At 38.1% G+C, this 16,446-nt stretch overlaps 1 protein-coding gene across 1 annotated transcript in view; it reads left to right on the top strand.

Moving 5' to 3' along the window:
• The window catches only part of NDFIP2 (Nedd4 family interacting protein 2), a 259,390-nt gene that overhangs the window by 104,077 nt on the left and 138,867 nt on the right, over positions 1 to 16,446 (top strand). The window contains exon 4 of the mRNA XM_053707849.1: positions 4,936 to 5,023. Within this exon, the coding sequence (XP_053563824.1) occupies positions 4,936 to 5,023 (88 nt within the window). The remainder of the gene's footprint in view (positions 1 to 4,935; positions 5,024 to 16,446) is intronic.

Raw genomic sequence — 16,446 nt, 5'->3', positions numbered from 1 at the left:
GGAGGAAATCCCATAACACAATGAGTAGTAACCTTTATGTTGAGGTTGTGTCCAGAAATGTAATCTTCCTTTAAAGCCAAGATAGTCCTAACTGGGGGGGGGGGGGGGGGGGGACTGAAATTTCAATGTGAAATAGAACCATTTTTGTAATATACTTCCATTAGCAAAAATGCTTCTAGTAAAAGTTATTACTGTTTTTCTGTGGTATACACACATATGCTGTGCGTCTATTTCAAATTGAAATGTATTATTGCACATTTCAATTTTGATCTTTCTATCCTTTTTAAGCTTAAAGGGACACTGAACCCAATTTTTTTATTTCATGATTCAGATAGAGCAGCAATTTTAATCAACTTTCTAATTTACTCGTATTATCAATTTTTCTTTGTTCTCTTGCTATCTTTATTTGAAAATCATGAATGTAAATCTTAGCAGCCAGCCCATTTTTTCGGTTAAGCACCATGGATAGCGCTTGCTTATTAGAGGCTGACATTTACCCACTAATAAGAAAGCATAACCCAGGTTCTCAACCAAAAATGGGCCGGCTCCTATGCATCACATTCCTGCTTTTTAAATAAAGATAGCGAGAGAACAAAGAATAATTGATAATAGGAGTTAATTAGAAAGTTGCTTACAATTGCATGCTCTATCTGAATCATTAAAGAAAAAAATTGCGTTTAGTGTCCCTTTAAATAAGTAATACGTAACAAAAGCATCAATGCGTTATTCATGTCCCAGTCCATATTCTTGCTTGTTGATTTTTGCATGGGTTATTTAGTTAAACATTGCTGCTTGTAACCACAATAAGGAAATCTTAACATAAATGTGGTATCTGGTATCAACGGCAGATTTCCAACCACATGTAGTAGCATTGATTTCAGGCAGAAATGCTGAAATGTAAAATCATATATGATAGCAATGAAGAAATTCTGTAGATGTTTATCTTGAGGTCCAGTAACATGTGAGGTTATTGGGTTTGAAATTGGGGTAATGCTTACTGTTGGGATTGGGGATAGAGTTTAACCTTCTCTAGCATTCAAATTGGTTAGTGGAAGTTTCTTCTTTTGTGGTAAAATAGTCTGCAAAAGTCTTGCACTGGCAATGTCACTGCAGCCAGCCACATTCTGGCTTTTGCCAGATCGTGGCAGTAATTTAACAATTTTTGCTGTTGGGCTGACATTCTTTTTTCTGAGAAGAGAGGAAGAAAATACACACTTGCCTGGCGAATTAAATTCTCATGATTGAGGGATTGTGGGGCACAGCACAAGAAGTAACTTCTTATGGACCATAAATGTAATGCTGTGTTTGACCAGTTATGCAAAGTATTAAGACATCTTTTAAGTTGTTTCCTTATTTGAAAGAAAAAACCTTAGTTTCAGGTTGAAGTGCAGTTTCTAACTTGTCAGCAAGGCTGTTGTGATATAGTCTTCATCATATATGTTGTCACAGAGTGAGAAGAAACAGTTTTCTAGGGTATAGTTATTTTCTAGGGTATAGTTATTTTCTAGGGTATAGTTATTTTCTAGGGTATAGTTATTTTCTAGGGTATAGTTATTTTCTAGGGTATAGTTATTTTCTAGGGTATAGTTATTTTCTAGGGTATAGTTATTTTCTAGGGTATAGTTATTTTCTAGGGTATAGTTATTTTGATGGTGGGATATCCTGTCAAGGGCTTTTAAGTAAGAAGCAAGTTATATTAAGAAATACAACTCTAAACCATCAGAGTAGTGGTAAACAATGCTGTTGATGCAGGCAGAAAATGGATGTGTCCTGTATAGTTTCAAGTACCATAGCTGAACTATGACTATTCCTCAGCTGCTTTACATTGAAGCCCAGACATTGCAGTGCCATACTGGATCAAAGACAAATTATTTTAGAAGAGCAACAATTGCAATTTTAAACTATCCCTTTTTTTTTTTTTAACACTATTTATATATTTATTTTATAAAGATAGCAGGCTTGTGTTTTTTTTGTCCAGTTTCACTAGATAGACAGAGATACCATAATATAACCTGCATTATTACAGGATCTGGGAGCAGTAAGCCATAAATAGGAAAAACTTTGTAGGAAATTTGTGGTAGAAAATATGTAAATTATTTTTTTCCATAAAGTAACGAAAAAGACAGCGTCTTTCACTTAATGGGACATGATACCCAAATGTTGAAACACTTAAAAGTGATGCATCATAGCTGTAAAAAGCTGACTAGAAAATATCACCTGAACATCTCTATGTAAAAAAAGAAAGATATTTTTCTTTAAAATGTCCTTAGTATTCACACCCCATTGTAAAGGACTGATCAGTATTCCTGTCTCAGGACTTGCAAGGGAGCATGGCTCATGCACACTCTTGTTATTTCCATATTCAGTTTAAGGAAGTTTACTATGAAATCTCATGAGATCACAGTAAAAGAGTTCATGACCTCACACTGCTTATGCTGATTGGCTGCTGTTCATTCATTCCTTTCTTCTTTTTTTTTTTTTTTTTTACCTGCAGCTGGGCAGTAACTGAAAGATGATAACTTTTTACACAGCACTTACTCTGGTAAGTTGAGGAAATTGTGAGGTAAAATATCTTTCTTTTTTACATAGAGATGTTCAGGTGATATTTTCCTGTCAGCTTTTTACAGTTATGCTGCATCACTATTAAGTGATTTATCATATAAATATTATGTCCCTTTAAGAAGCATCTGGGTTGACCATTATGCGCATGAAGGACATATCTGTAATAGGTTGAAGACCCACAGAAAATAATGAAATTTGAACACCATTTCTCTCAAAGTACTTCTCTTAGAAAACCACATTAAGGGCTAGATTTATGAAGCCCTTTTCTTCATCAGACCACTGCTTCCCTAACATGTTCTTCACCTCTTAGGTGGAGAAATTCAGTCTCCCTGGTCTCTTCCGACCAGGGAGATTGACAGCTCCTGCCCGCGTGTGATTGGCTGTGCAGGGGGCAAGGGTTGCACACAAGTGCAAAGAATCGCTCGTGTGCAACGTTAAATGCGGGCAGCGAATTGCTGCTCACCAGAGGAACGTTCAGGCAGACAGGATCTAATATGTTGTTCTCTCCTGTCCAACATGGATTGATAAATTGAGCTCTAAGTGATACTGCATGGTACATATGGCATTACCCATTAACTCGCCATGATGAGTATTAAGAGTAACACAAGAGAAAGTTGATGACTCCTTTTTCTTTTCCCCGTATATGAATGCGTAAGTAAAAGGAATTCAAATATTTAATACTACTAATACTAACATCAAAATAATCATATTGTTGAATATTTCACCTTGAATTGCAATAGGGTTAGATTTAGGAATATTCTGAGGTGATGGTTCAATAACATGCTATTATCCTGAAACTAAAATATTACATAAAAATGACAAATTTTATTTTTTGTTTTTTAAATATGTGTTGCAAAATCAAAATAAAATAAATGCTTTTCATAATATTTAGTTTTGTTTGATGTTTATAAAACACTGTGCTGGAAGCTTTAATAAAAGATCACTATTTAAGTGAAATCATCTATATATTTTGCATTCTCAATATCATATTTTTGAACTAACTAAGTGCTTTTACACTTTTAATTGTGAGGGACATAAAGGGCCAGTATAGTCACCAGACATATTTGTCTTACATAAAGTATATTTTTAAAAGTAAATGACTTTTATACATTTTACAAATAGTTCTTGCTCCTGTATGTAAGCACCGTGACTCAGGAACTCCCTTAGGAAAAGGCTGAGCTAGGAGCAAAGCTAATACTTTCCACTGCTGCTGTGGAGTAGGGGGTGGTATATGGCACTGCTGCCTGCTGAGCTCAGCTCCAGATGCACAATATTTGCAGGGGACATTGCCTGTACAGATGCTGTTTGAGCACTCTATCTTACACTTTACTATGACTAGTGCCTATGCTTTGCTTGTCAGCCTCTCTCTGCATGGACCACAGCATCACATAGGTTAACTATCCAACTTGCACCTAACACATGGGACAGGGAAGGACAGCACGTAACAGATTCAGCCCGGCACAGCTCCGCCCACCAACAAAAATGTTACTGACTGCAGGAGTTAAAAAAACGGCACAGCAGAGATAGGTGCCAGAAAAAAGTGAATCAGTACTGCAGGCTGTGAAATGCCTCAGTGAGTGCACACAACAGCTCCTGGTATATTATATGTATACTTTTCCCACTTGTTTTGTTTATAAATTTATAAACTTTGCCACAAGCACTGAAAAAAAACTGCACTGCTGAACAGGGATGTGCATTTTATGAGCACTGGCCATGTTCACAATAGCAGTGACGTCATCGTGTGGGGGTGTGAGGTGCTGCAAGGAGAAAGACATACAGAATGGCCGTGTGGCCAGAAAATACTTTTTGGGGTATGGAAAAGATTGTAGAAAACAGAGTTTTAAAAAAAAAATTTTTATGAACATAGGAAGTGATATATACTTTTTGCCCAGCACCAACATAATTAACTATGTCTGCAAATTAGTTTAAAATGTATTCTTGTTCTGGGTAAACTGCTCCTTTAATTACTTACTGGATTTTCAGGTCAACAGCCATATATTGATAGCATACATTTTTAACAAAAATATAACGCTTTTTATTTTAATGTACTCTTTAAAACTCATAAAAAAAACTTTTGTAACATTTTTTTAATTTTATTTTTGTGTGAAAATACTGGAAAGCAGACATACCTTCCTTATCCTTAGACTGCTAATAAGTTAGTAGCCATAATCTCTGGATATTTTTTTAAAAACTAGTTTTAATATTATTTATAAATCATTTTACTTGCATGTGCTACTAAATGTATTTTTGTAACTAATTGATTTTATTCCTTCAATTATTTTTGCAAGGTCCAGTAGTTTCTTTTAAATGTCTGTAATTTTACTAAAAGAAATACATATATAATGTTAAATATATTTCAATTTATTCAATCAGGAAGAAGAATATCCTCCACGGGATGACTTCAGCGACGCAGACCAATTAAGAGTTGGGAACGATGGCATCTTTATGCTGGCATTTTTTAGTAAGTATTTGATTAACTGATTAGTATGTGCTCTGATATCATTTTGCACTGCAGTTCACTTTTTAAATAGTTAAAAAGTGTATTTCTTTTTTTCTAATTGGCAAGAGTCCATAAGCTAGTGACGTATGGGATATACAATCCTACCAGGAGGGGCAAAGTGTCCCAAACCTCAAAATGCCTATAAATACACCCCTCACCACACCCACAATTTAGTTTTACAAACTTTGCCTTCTATAAAGGATGTGAAGTAAGTTTGTGCTTGATTTTTATGATTTTCTTCTGTGTTAGCATTCTGAAGCCCAATTCCTCTGAGTACAGTGTTTGTCAGAGGGATGTGAAGAGAGTATCGCCTATTTGATTTTATAGTTTCCCTCGCGGGAAATCTTTTCAAGGGTTCTGTTATCGGTTGTAGGGATTCATCTCCTACCTCCCTTTTCAGATTGATTATATACTATACCATTACCTCTGCTTTCAGTACTTGTTTGGCTATCTGCTATATGTGGATGGGTGTCTTTCGGTAAGTATGTATCATTATTTAAGACACTCTCAGCTATGGTTTGGTGCTTTATGTATAAAGTTTTAAATATATGTATTTTACCTATATTTGCTATGAGTCAGGTCTATGTGTATTTCCCTTTGCAGTCTGGCAGATTCGTTATGGGAATCATGTTTTAGGAAGTTTGTCTTACCTGGGGTATAGCCTTTTTTATCAATTTGACTTGTTTTTTCTTTGAAAACTTGCGTCTGTAATGACGCAAGTTCGTCATTTCCTGCGTTTTAGTTGACACTTGATTGTTTGGCGCAAAATTGTGTTTATGACGCGAGTTGCGTCATTTACGGATGTTTGTTGGCGCCAAGAAATGTCTCAACTTCTTTTTGCGTCATGCGTCATACTTGACGCCAAAAAAATTAGTTTTAGTTTACCTCACTTCGTATATGCTCCTTGCCTTCTTTATTCTCAGAGGGCTATGCTATTTGCTTTTTTGCCAATTTTAGCATTTGAATTTTTTCCCATTCCTGAAACTGCTATATGTGGAAATAAGATATTTCTGTTTAAATGTTATTTTTTCTTTATTTACTTTATTTGCCTGTCTCAGAATCTGCTGTAGAAACAATGCTGCCTGAACACAGTTCTACCAAAGCTAAGTGTATCTGTTGTAAGCTAGTGAAGATTATATCTCCAGCTGTAGTGTGTAATAATTGTCATGATAAGCTTTTGCATGCAGAAAAGGTTTCTTTTAGTGCTAGTACAGTATCTGTTGTTCCTTCAACATCTAAAGTACATGATATCCCTGTAGATATGAAAAATTATATTGTTGATGCGATACAGAAGGCTATGGCTGCTATACCGCCTTCAAATAAACATAAAAGGTCTTTTAAAAGTTCTCATAATACTGATGAAATTTGTAATGACCGGCAACATACTGATATATCCTCCTCTGATGAGGATCTCTCTGACTCAGAAGATCCTACTTGAGACATTGACACTGATAAATCATCTTATCTTTTTAAGATTGAGTATATTTGTTCTTTGTTAAAAGAAGTGTTGATAACTTCTGGATATTGAGGAGTCTGGTCCTCTTGATAATAAATCCAGTAAACATTTAAATTCTGTCTATAAACCTCCTGTGACTACTCCTGAGGTTTTTCCTGTTCCTGATGCTATCTCTGATGTGATTGCTAAGGAATGGTCTAAGCCTGGTACTTATTTTGTTCCTTCTTCAAGGTTTAAATAGTTGTATCCTTTGCCAGTGGCTAAATTAGAGTTTTGGGAAAATGTCCCTAAGGTTGATGGGGCTATTTCTACTCTTGCTAAACGTACTACTATTCCTATGGAAGATGGTACTTCTTTTAAGGATCCTTTAGATAGGAAGATTGAATCTTATCTAAGGAAAGCTTATTTGCATTCTGGCTATATTCTCAGACCTGCCATTTCTATGGCTGATGTGGCGGCTGTGTCAACTTTTTGGTTGGATAGCTTAGCACAACAGGAAAAAGACTCTGATTTGCATAGCATTGTTCATTTGCTTCAACATGCTAATCATTTTATCTGTGATACTATTTTTGATATCAAGATTAATGTTAAATCTATGTCTGGCTATTTTAGCTAGAAGAGCTTTATGGCTCAAATCATGGAATGCTGACATGGTATCTAAATCTAGGTTACTATATCTATCATTTCAGGGTAATAATTTGTTTGGTTCCTAGTTGGATTCTATTATTTCCACTATTACTGGGGAGAAGGGATTTTTTTTTGCCTCAAGATAAAAAGTCTAAGGGCAAATCTAAAGCTTCTAATCGGTTTTGTTCCTTTCGTCAGAATAGTGAACAGAACACCACTCCTTTCCCTAAAGACTCTGGCTCCAATTGGAAGCCAGCCTCGAGTTAGAATAAATCCAATCCTTATAAGAAACCAAAGCCAGCCCCCAAGACTGCATGAAGGTGCGGCCCTGGATCCAGTTCTGCTGGTGGGGGGCAGATTGAAATTATTTTAATACGTTTGGGCAGGTTCCATTCAGAATCATTGGATTCAGAATATTTTCTCCAAGGGGTATCGAATAGGTTTCAGAAAAAGACCTCCTTTGAGAAGATTTTTTTCTCTCTCACGTTCCAACAAATCCTGTGAAAGCTCAGGCTTTTCTGAAGTGTGTTTTAGATCTAGAGCTTTCAGGAGTAATTGTACCAGTTCCAATTCTGGAACAGGGTCTGGGTTTTTATTCAAATCTATTCATTGTCCCGAAGAAGGAAAATTCTTTCAGACCAGTTCTGCATCTATAGTTTTTTCATTTGTAAGGGTCCCAACTTTCAAGATGGTGACTAATAAGGACTATTCTGCCTTTTGTTCAGCAAGGTCATTACATGTCCTCAATAGACTTACAGGATGCATATCTTCACATTCTGATTCATCCAGACCACTATCTGTTTCTGAGATTCTCTTTTCTAGACAAGCATTACCATTTTGTTGCTCTTCCATTTGGCCTAGCAACAGCTCCAAGAATCTTTCCGAAGGTTCTCAGTGCCCTTCTATCTGTATTCAGAGAGCAGGGTATTGCAGTGTTTCCCTATTTGGATGATATCTTGGTACTGGCTCAATCTTTTCATTTAGCAGAATATAACACAAATCAATTTATGTTGTTTCTTCAAAGACATGGTTGAAGGATCAATTTACCAAAGAGTTCCTTGATTCCTCAGACAAGGGTCACCTTTTTAGGTTTCCAGATAGATTCAGTGTCCATGACTCTGTCTTTAACAGACAAGAGACGAATGAAATTGGTTTTTGCCTGTCGAAACCTTCAGTCTCGATCATTCCCTTCAGTGGCTATGTGCAAGGAAGTTTTAGGTCTCATGACTGCAGCAATCCCCTTTGCTCATTTTCATATAAGACCTCTGCAGCTTTGCATGCTGAATGAATGGTGCAGGGATTATACTCTGATATCACAGTTGATATTCTTAAATCCCAACATTCAACTCTCTCTATCCTGGTGGTTGGACCATCATCGGATTCTTCAAGGGGCCTCTTTTGTTCATCCTTCCTGGACTGTGATTTCAACAGATGCAAGTCTCACAGGTTGGGGAGCTGTCTGGGGGGTCTCTGGCAGCACAAGGAGTTTGGAATTCTCAAGAGGCAAGGTTACCAATCAATATTTTAGAACTCTGCTATTTTCAGGGCTTCTCAGTCTTGGCATCTATTAAAGGGATAATCATTTATTCGTTTTCAAACAGACAATATCACAACTGTGGCATATGTCAATCATCAAGGGGGGGACTCGCAGTCCTTTACTGATGAAAGAAGTATCTCGGATACTGTGTTAGGCGGAATCCAACCTCTGTCTAATTTCTGTGATACATATCCCAGGTGTAGACAATTGGGAAGCGGATTATCTCGGTCGTCAGTCTTTACATCCAGGTGAGTGGTCTCTCCATCCAGATGTATTTTGTCAGATTGTTCAGATGTGGGGTCTCCCAGAAATAGATCTGATGGCTTCCCATCTAAACAAGAAGCTTCCCAGGTACCTTTCCAGGTCCAGGGATCCTCAGGCGGAGATAGTGGATGCGTTAGCAGTTCCTTGGTTTTACCAACCTGCTTACATTTTTCCGCCTCTAGTTCTTCTTCCAAGGGTGATCTCCAAGATCATATTGGAACAATCGCATGTGTTTCTGATAGCACCAGCATGGCCTCACTGATTTTGGTATGCAGATCTTGTCCGGATGTCCAGTTGCCAACATTGGCCACCGGATGTCCAGTTGCCAACCTTGAGATCCTGATGGATTTGAGATCCAGATGGATTTGAGATCCATCAGGATCTCAAATCGCTAAATTTAAAGGAATGATAATTGAACGCTTACTACTTAGTCATAGAGGTTTCTCTGACTCAGTGATTAATACTATGCTACAGGCTCGTAAGTCTGTTTCAAGGAAGATTTATTATCGGGTTTGGAAAACCTATACTTCATGGTGTTTTTCTCATTAATTCTCTTGGCATTCTTTTAGGATTCCTAGAATTTTACAGTTTGTTCAGGATGGTTTGGATAAAGGTTTGTCTGCAAGTACCTTGAAGGGACAAATCTCTGCTCTTTTTTGTTGTTGTTTTTTTTAAAAGATTTTTTATTAAGGAATAAATGTTTACAATGTGAGAGAATCAACGCCATCAAATTATTCTTGTGATCAATTGTGCATTCAAGGCGTGCTCGACTTCCATTTTTTTGGAATAAGTTTCTTGGCGCTGTTTAGCGTTATAAAGAGAATAATTTGATGCAATTTATTTTATTATTTCGGGATCTGAAGAAACATCAGATGGTGAAAATTAGGTGCTATATCTATGTTTAGTACAGAGGAAATAGATCTGAAAACCGATCTCCAAAACTCCACTATGTGAGGACATTCCCACCATATATGTTGTATCGTGCCTGCCTGTCCACATGCCCTCCAGCATCTATCACTAATCTGGGGGTTACATTTATGTTACCTATGTGGTGTTAGATACCATCTGCTGATAAATTTTATGTGCATTTCTTGTATTGAGGCTGACGCCGAAGCAGATGCAGCTATTCTGAATGATTTAATCCACCGTGTAGCTTCAACCGCGGTGCCCAGTTCAGTGTCCCAGGATCTTGTATAATTTGTCAGCATGCTTTCCTTTGGCAACAGTAAAATTTTATAGATTAGTGAGATAGTATGTCTATGCGGGGTGTCTTGCGTACACAATGTTTCAAATGTGAGCTCTCTTTGCATGCTTGATTTTTGTCTGTGTGTGGTTATGAAGTGTATTAATTGCACTCGGGTTAACCATGTAGGGAATGTTTTTACATCCCATTTCTGTAGGTTCTCCAAAGGAACAATTGTCCCATTCTTTATTGCAAAGTGCAATGTTCTGTCTCTAAGTCTGTAAGGGGGCCTGTGAGAGATAGTAGTATTTCCTAATGGGAGATCTACATTTTCTCTAATAGGGAGGAGTGGTCCTAATCTAGTTGAGATATGTGGGTTAGTGTTTATAGTCCTGTCCCATTCTTTAAAAATTTCTGATATACTGGAATAATGATGTAGTGTGTCAGGGCGTTTTCTGGGTTCTGCCCATACTAGTGATGCAGAATTGCCTCTCCCCAGCACATAATTGTCTATCTGAACCCATGCCTTTTGGCTGGTATTGTGGCGCCACTCCAGTATTTGCTGTAATAGAATGGCTCTCCTGTACAGTGCTATATTTGGTACACCCAGTCCACCCCGCTCTCTGGGTAGGTACATGGTTTGTCTTTGCACTCTACTCCTCCCCCCCCCATATAAAATTGTCAATAGTGTTTTGTAGTTGTCGTACAAACTGGCTAGGTACCGAGATCGGCAGAGTACGTATAATAACCTAGGCAGTATGTTCATTTTAATAATACCTACTCTGCCTAGCCAAGACAGGGGTTTGCAATTCCATGAACATAGATCGTCAGAAATTTCTTTTTTTAAGTTGCGAATAGTTATGTTTGAAAAGAGAGTTTGAATTAGCTGTCAGATAAATCCCCAGGTATTTTATTTTCTCTGGGGCTATAGTCAAACCATACTCCTTGGCCATTTGTTGTACCAAGTGCAAGGGGGAAGTTACGTTAAGTAGTTCTGATTTAGACACATTTAAATGGAAATTGGAGATTTGGCCATAATCTTTTAATTCTGAAATTAGAGCCGGTATGGAGTGTTCAATATTTGTCAGGGAGAAGAGTATGTCGTCTGCATACATCATTAATTTGTGCTCTCTCTCTCTCCTATCTGTATGCCCCTAATATTTGTGTTGTATCTCATTTTCTGGGCCAATATTTCAAATGATAAAAGAAACAACAAGGGGGAGAGGGGGCAGCCCTGACGGGTTCCATTAGAAATGGGAAATGAATCTGACAGTGTGCCATTGACCTTTACCTCTGCGTTGGGACCTGAATATAGGGAGAAAACCATATGGAGAAAATTGTCTCCCAGGTTCATATTGGACATTGCCATTTTGAGAAATGTCCAGTCCACCCTATCGAAAGCTTTTTCAGCGTCGGATGCGAATAGGGTCAATGGACATCTATGGTGATTTACATAATCTATAATGCGCTGGGCCCTAATAGTATTATCTTTGGCTTCCCTGCCTGGTACGAAGCCAGCTTGATCTGTTGATATTAGTTTAGGTAGGAATTTATTAAGTCTAGTGGCTAATACTTTGGCTAGTATTTTTACGTCTACATTCAATAATGAAATTGGTCTGAAATTACTGGGTCTATCTTGCGATCTTCCTGGCTTAGGTAGTACCGTAATATGGGCTTCTAGCATTCTGTGCGGTAGGGACTAGTATGTATTAATTTGTTGAACATGAATGAGAGATGTGGTATGAGGATAGATTTGTATATTTTATAATATTTAGTGGAGAACCCATCAGGGCCAGGACTTTTTCCGGAGGGAAGATGTTTAATTGCTTTTCCAATTTCTTGTTCAGATATAGGGGAGTTCAGTTCTGCCCTCTCTTGATCGTTTAGCTTCACTATGGGGAGATTTGCCATATAATCTGCTATTTGTGTATGTTTATCATATGACTGTGTTGGTGATGGGGACAAGAGCGTATTTTTCAAGTTATATAAGTCATGGTAGTACTGTCTAAATTCTGCTGCTATTCCCTTACTGTCTTTTACCAATGAGGAGTCCTCTCTTTTTAGGGAGTGTATGTATGATTTGTATTTTTTGCGTTGGGTGGTCCTTGCCAGTAATTTTCCAGGCTTATTCCCCTGGTCGTAATATAGTTGCCTAACGTATAAGGCTTGTCGCTGTGACTCCTGTAAAAGAAATTATTTTAAGTCTTTTCTAGTTTGTGTGAGCTCTGTGAAGATTGCTATATTATGTGGTTCTCTTTTATGTAAGTTTCTCGCCCTAATTTTGATGAGTTCTCCTCTGATGACACATGTGCCTCCCATGTTGTGGAGCTTGATGTGTCTGAGTCTGGGTTGAGTGTAAAATATTCCAAAATCATTTTTCCTATGTTTTCCACAGTCGGAGGGTCTGTCAATAGGTGATCATCTAATCGCCAAATAAAGTCAGTGAGGGGTGTTTCGGGCCATATCATAGAACAAGTGACCGGGGCATGATCGGTCCAAGAGGTTGTGCCTATATCACATTTGGTTATTGTAGTCAAGCCCAATGAGTCTGTGAACAGATAGTCTATGCAGGAATATCTTTTATATACGGGAGAGAAGTAAGTGTAGTCTTTAGCGGTAACGTTTAGGGTGCGCCAGATGTCATGTAAGTTGAGATTCAAAAGTGTTGTTCTGGTCGACTTTAATGTGGATTTAGGGACGCTTGAGAGATTATTTGATGTGTCCCATTGGGGATCTAGGGGGAGGTTGAAGTCACCTCCCAGTATGAGTAAGCCTTTTCTGTTATCTAAAATAAGTTGTGAAATTTTTTTAATGAAACGATGTTGCTCTGTATTAGGGAAATATACATTTAAGAGGGTTATTGGCCTTCCATATAGTAAGCCCACTATTAAAATGTATCTGCCTTCTGGGCCTCTTATTACAGTTGTTGTCTGTAGGGGAATTGACCTGTGAAGTAGGATCCCTACTCCATTCTTTTTTATTGTTCCGGATGCAAAATACATGTTCGGATATTTGGGGTTAGACCATTTAGGTTCTTTTCCTCTCTGGAAATGTGTTTCTTGTATATAAATAATGGAGTGATTATTCCTGGACAATTCCCTCGCAGCAGTGGACCGCTTACCTGGGCTATTAAGTCCCTTAACGTTTAATGTCATTAGGATGATAGAGTGCTCTATTAATTTTTTGGTTTATTTTACGTGGGGAAGGAGGCATTTTTCTATGAATGGACCTCTATTAGGCAATGTATTTAAGATTAGAAATTTCAATTTATGCTATCCAATACCGACAATTGATGTGTCTAGTGGGTTAGGTAAGGGGGAATTTAGGATAAACAAGGAAGAGAGGGTAGTTAAAGGGTGTTAGTAGTATAGAAAGGGTTAAAAGGTTAGAAAGGAGAAGGAAGAAATGTAGTTTTTAGAAAAGATTCAGGTATTAGATACCTGATAGTAAGGGTTAAGATCAGGGGATGTGTCCCCATGACTTAGGCGTACAATATTTATTATAATATATCAAAACAGTAAAGGAGGGTATTTTCCCTTTACACAAGAGGGAGTGGGAGTGACGTAAACATCATCAAACAGATATATATTATTTTAAAGGTGCTTTCAAAACATTTGCAACATGAATACAGTATTGTAATTTATTGGTCCAGACATATGTCCGAACAGCATTAAACACAAGGAATTCTTTATATCTATACAACAGCCCTCTATTCCTATAAGTTGTGTTGTGTTCCTAGATAATTAGTTCCATTAATATCTATCTACATTTAAACATTCTTTTATAACACAAAAGTTCCAGGATGTCTTATATTTTAAGAAAAGTGCTAATATAAGAAATGAAGTTATAACTCAGGTCTATTTAAGTACCATGTTTCAACCATAAACTCATATAAACCACAACATATTCTCAACTTAAAGTAAGTTTTCTGCTAATTGTAAATTTAGTTTCTAGCCTCCGCGTGAGGACATGTTGCAATCTGGTTCACATTTATTAACTACTAATGTCAACTGTTCCTAATTCTAAAACTTGAAATGTCATTAACATATATCCAGAGGTATCTCACCCATTCCTGATCAAATGTTCTGTTTTCTTTCATGTCCTTTAGGTCCGTGTAAGTAGATCAAACCCTCGAGCCTGGCATCAGGCTCTACTTTGATGTGCTTTCCTCAGGACGGTTTGCTGTGGTCAGCAGATGTTGTATTCTCCAGGGGTACTGGGTTGACTGGGATATTAATAGATAGTATATGACAAAACTATTCCAAGTCGTTCTCGTTGCGGTATATGGCCATTTTGTTATCTTTGATCGCCACTATGGATACCGGGAAGCCCCATCGGTATGGTATTTTGCTGCGTTGCAGTGTTGACGTGATGTGTGATAGAGCTCTTCTCTTTTGTAGGATAGTAGGGCTTATGTCACTGAAGATCTGTAGGGATATTCCCGCATGTTGGAGATGTTGTTTCATCCTTGCACAATTTATGATTTCTTCCTTGTCCTGGAAGTTCAACAATTTGGTTATTATATCCTGCGGTGGGGCCTTTGTTGGTGACTTAGCCCTTAGGGCCCTGTGGGCTCTTTCTATGGGAATCTCAGGGGCACTAGGTTTTCCTTTAATCGTACGAAACAGGTCCTGGAGATATCCATGTAGCGCAGATGTTGATATGGACTCTGGGACACCTCTAATACGGAGGTTATTGCAGCGGCCGCGGTTCTCTAAGTCCTCCATTTTATTACTCAGGGACTGTATTATATCCTCCTGGGCTTTTATTTGATTTGTGAGGTGATTAACGTTAGTGTTAATGTTGGCCCACTCTTCTTCCATTGTTGTCACCCTGTCAGAAACAGCTGTTATATCTTTGTGAAGGTCTTTGTACAAAGATCTAACTTTGTGCATGAACATTTTCATGTCTTCTTTTGTTGTGAGAGAGACTAGATCACTTTTTGTAACATAATTAGAGGGCAACTTGCCGTGTGTTGACTATGCGTTATCAGATTGCGTTCCTCCTGAGCAGGAAGAGTTAACTGGCATGAAATCTTGTTGATCCATAGGCTTTAAGTATTGCCCAAGAGTCCTGGATCTAGTATTTTTGTCCCCCTTAGAAGATGTTTTGCTTGTCATTGCCTTTCAAATAAAAATGGTGTTTTCTTTCCTATTTCGTTGTGTATTTATTGTTTTAATTATGTTTGCAGTTATTTGGCCTGTGTTGGCTCAGCTATTTTGTACCGATAGTCTTTTCGTTTTTATACCCCTTGGCAGAGTCTGGTGTTATAACCCCGCTTTACTATAGGAGTCTGTGGAGCTTCTATTAGGAGATCTAGGGCTCACAGTGAAAGTTTTAGTGCTCTTTGTCTTCATTCTCTCCCCTCGCTAACATACGCAGCTCCCAATGTGTACTGAGCCCGGCTCTGAGCCTAAGTTAAAATGGCCGCCGCTGCATGCTATGAAAGTTATTGAGCCCGTCTGGACTCTGCAGCTCAGCCGCCTCTGCTCGTCTCACTGACTGGTGCCTTTGCTCAGATCGTTATTCCGGTAAGCGATTAGGGCATACAGATATATTTTCTCACCTAATGTCTTTGTTTATCTCCGGTGCAAGGGCCGGCTGTTTTGCGGTGCTGATGTGTGATGATGCGTTCACTCCGTTGGGTGCTTGTAAGTTGTGCCGCTTCCACTGGTATAGTGATCGACAGCTGTGGCCTCTGTCTGTTCTGTCGAGTGGCGTAAAGACTGTGGGCTGTCTGTGTTTACAAGTTCAGCCTTACCGGTTACTTCGCCATTATCGATCCAGTCTGCCTCTTCCTGTCCTTAAAGAGTACCGCTCCCTATTTGTTCTCCCCCAGTTTACCCCTCCTGTAATAGTATAATTTATGCTATTTTGGGAGCCCTAACCTGTAATGTTGGTATTTAGCCTGCCATGGGGCCTAGGAGCTCTAGTACTTAGCTGCCATCGTCTAGGCTAGACTCCGCCCCTGCTCTTTCTGTTTTATTTCATAGAAAGATTGCTAAACTTCCTGATATTCACTGTTTTGTTCAGGCTTTGGTTCATATCAAGCATGTTGTTAAATCAATCTCTCCTCTTAATTTGGTTTTGAAGACTTTGCAGGCTCCTCCTTTTTTTAGCCTAAGCATTCTTTGGATATTAAACTACTTTCTTGGAAAGTGTTGTTTCTTTTGTCTATCTCTTCAGCTAAAAGAGATTCTGAATTGTCTGCTCTCTCTTATGAGTCTCCTTTTCTGATTTTCCATCAGGATAAGGCTGTTTTGCGGACTTCGTTTAAATTTCTTCCTAAGGTTGTGAATTCTAACAATATTAGTAGG

The sequence above is a fragment of the Bombina bombina genome, chromosome 3 (assembly GCF_027579735.1).
Source record: "Bombina bombina isolate aBomBom1 chromosome 3, aBomBom1.pri, whole genome shotgun sequence".
Lineage (NCBI taxonomy): Eukaryota > Metazoa > Chordata > Amphibia > Anura > Bombinatoridae > Bombina > Bombina bombina.
This window is presented reverse-complemented; position numbering and strand designations above follow the sequence as displayed.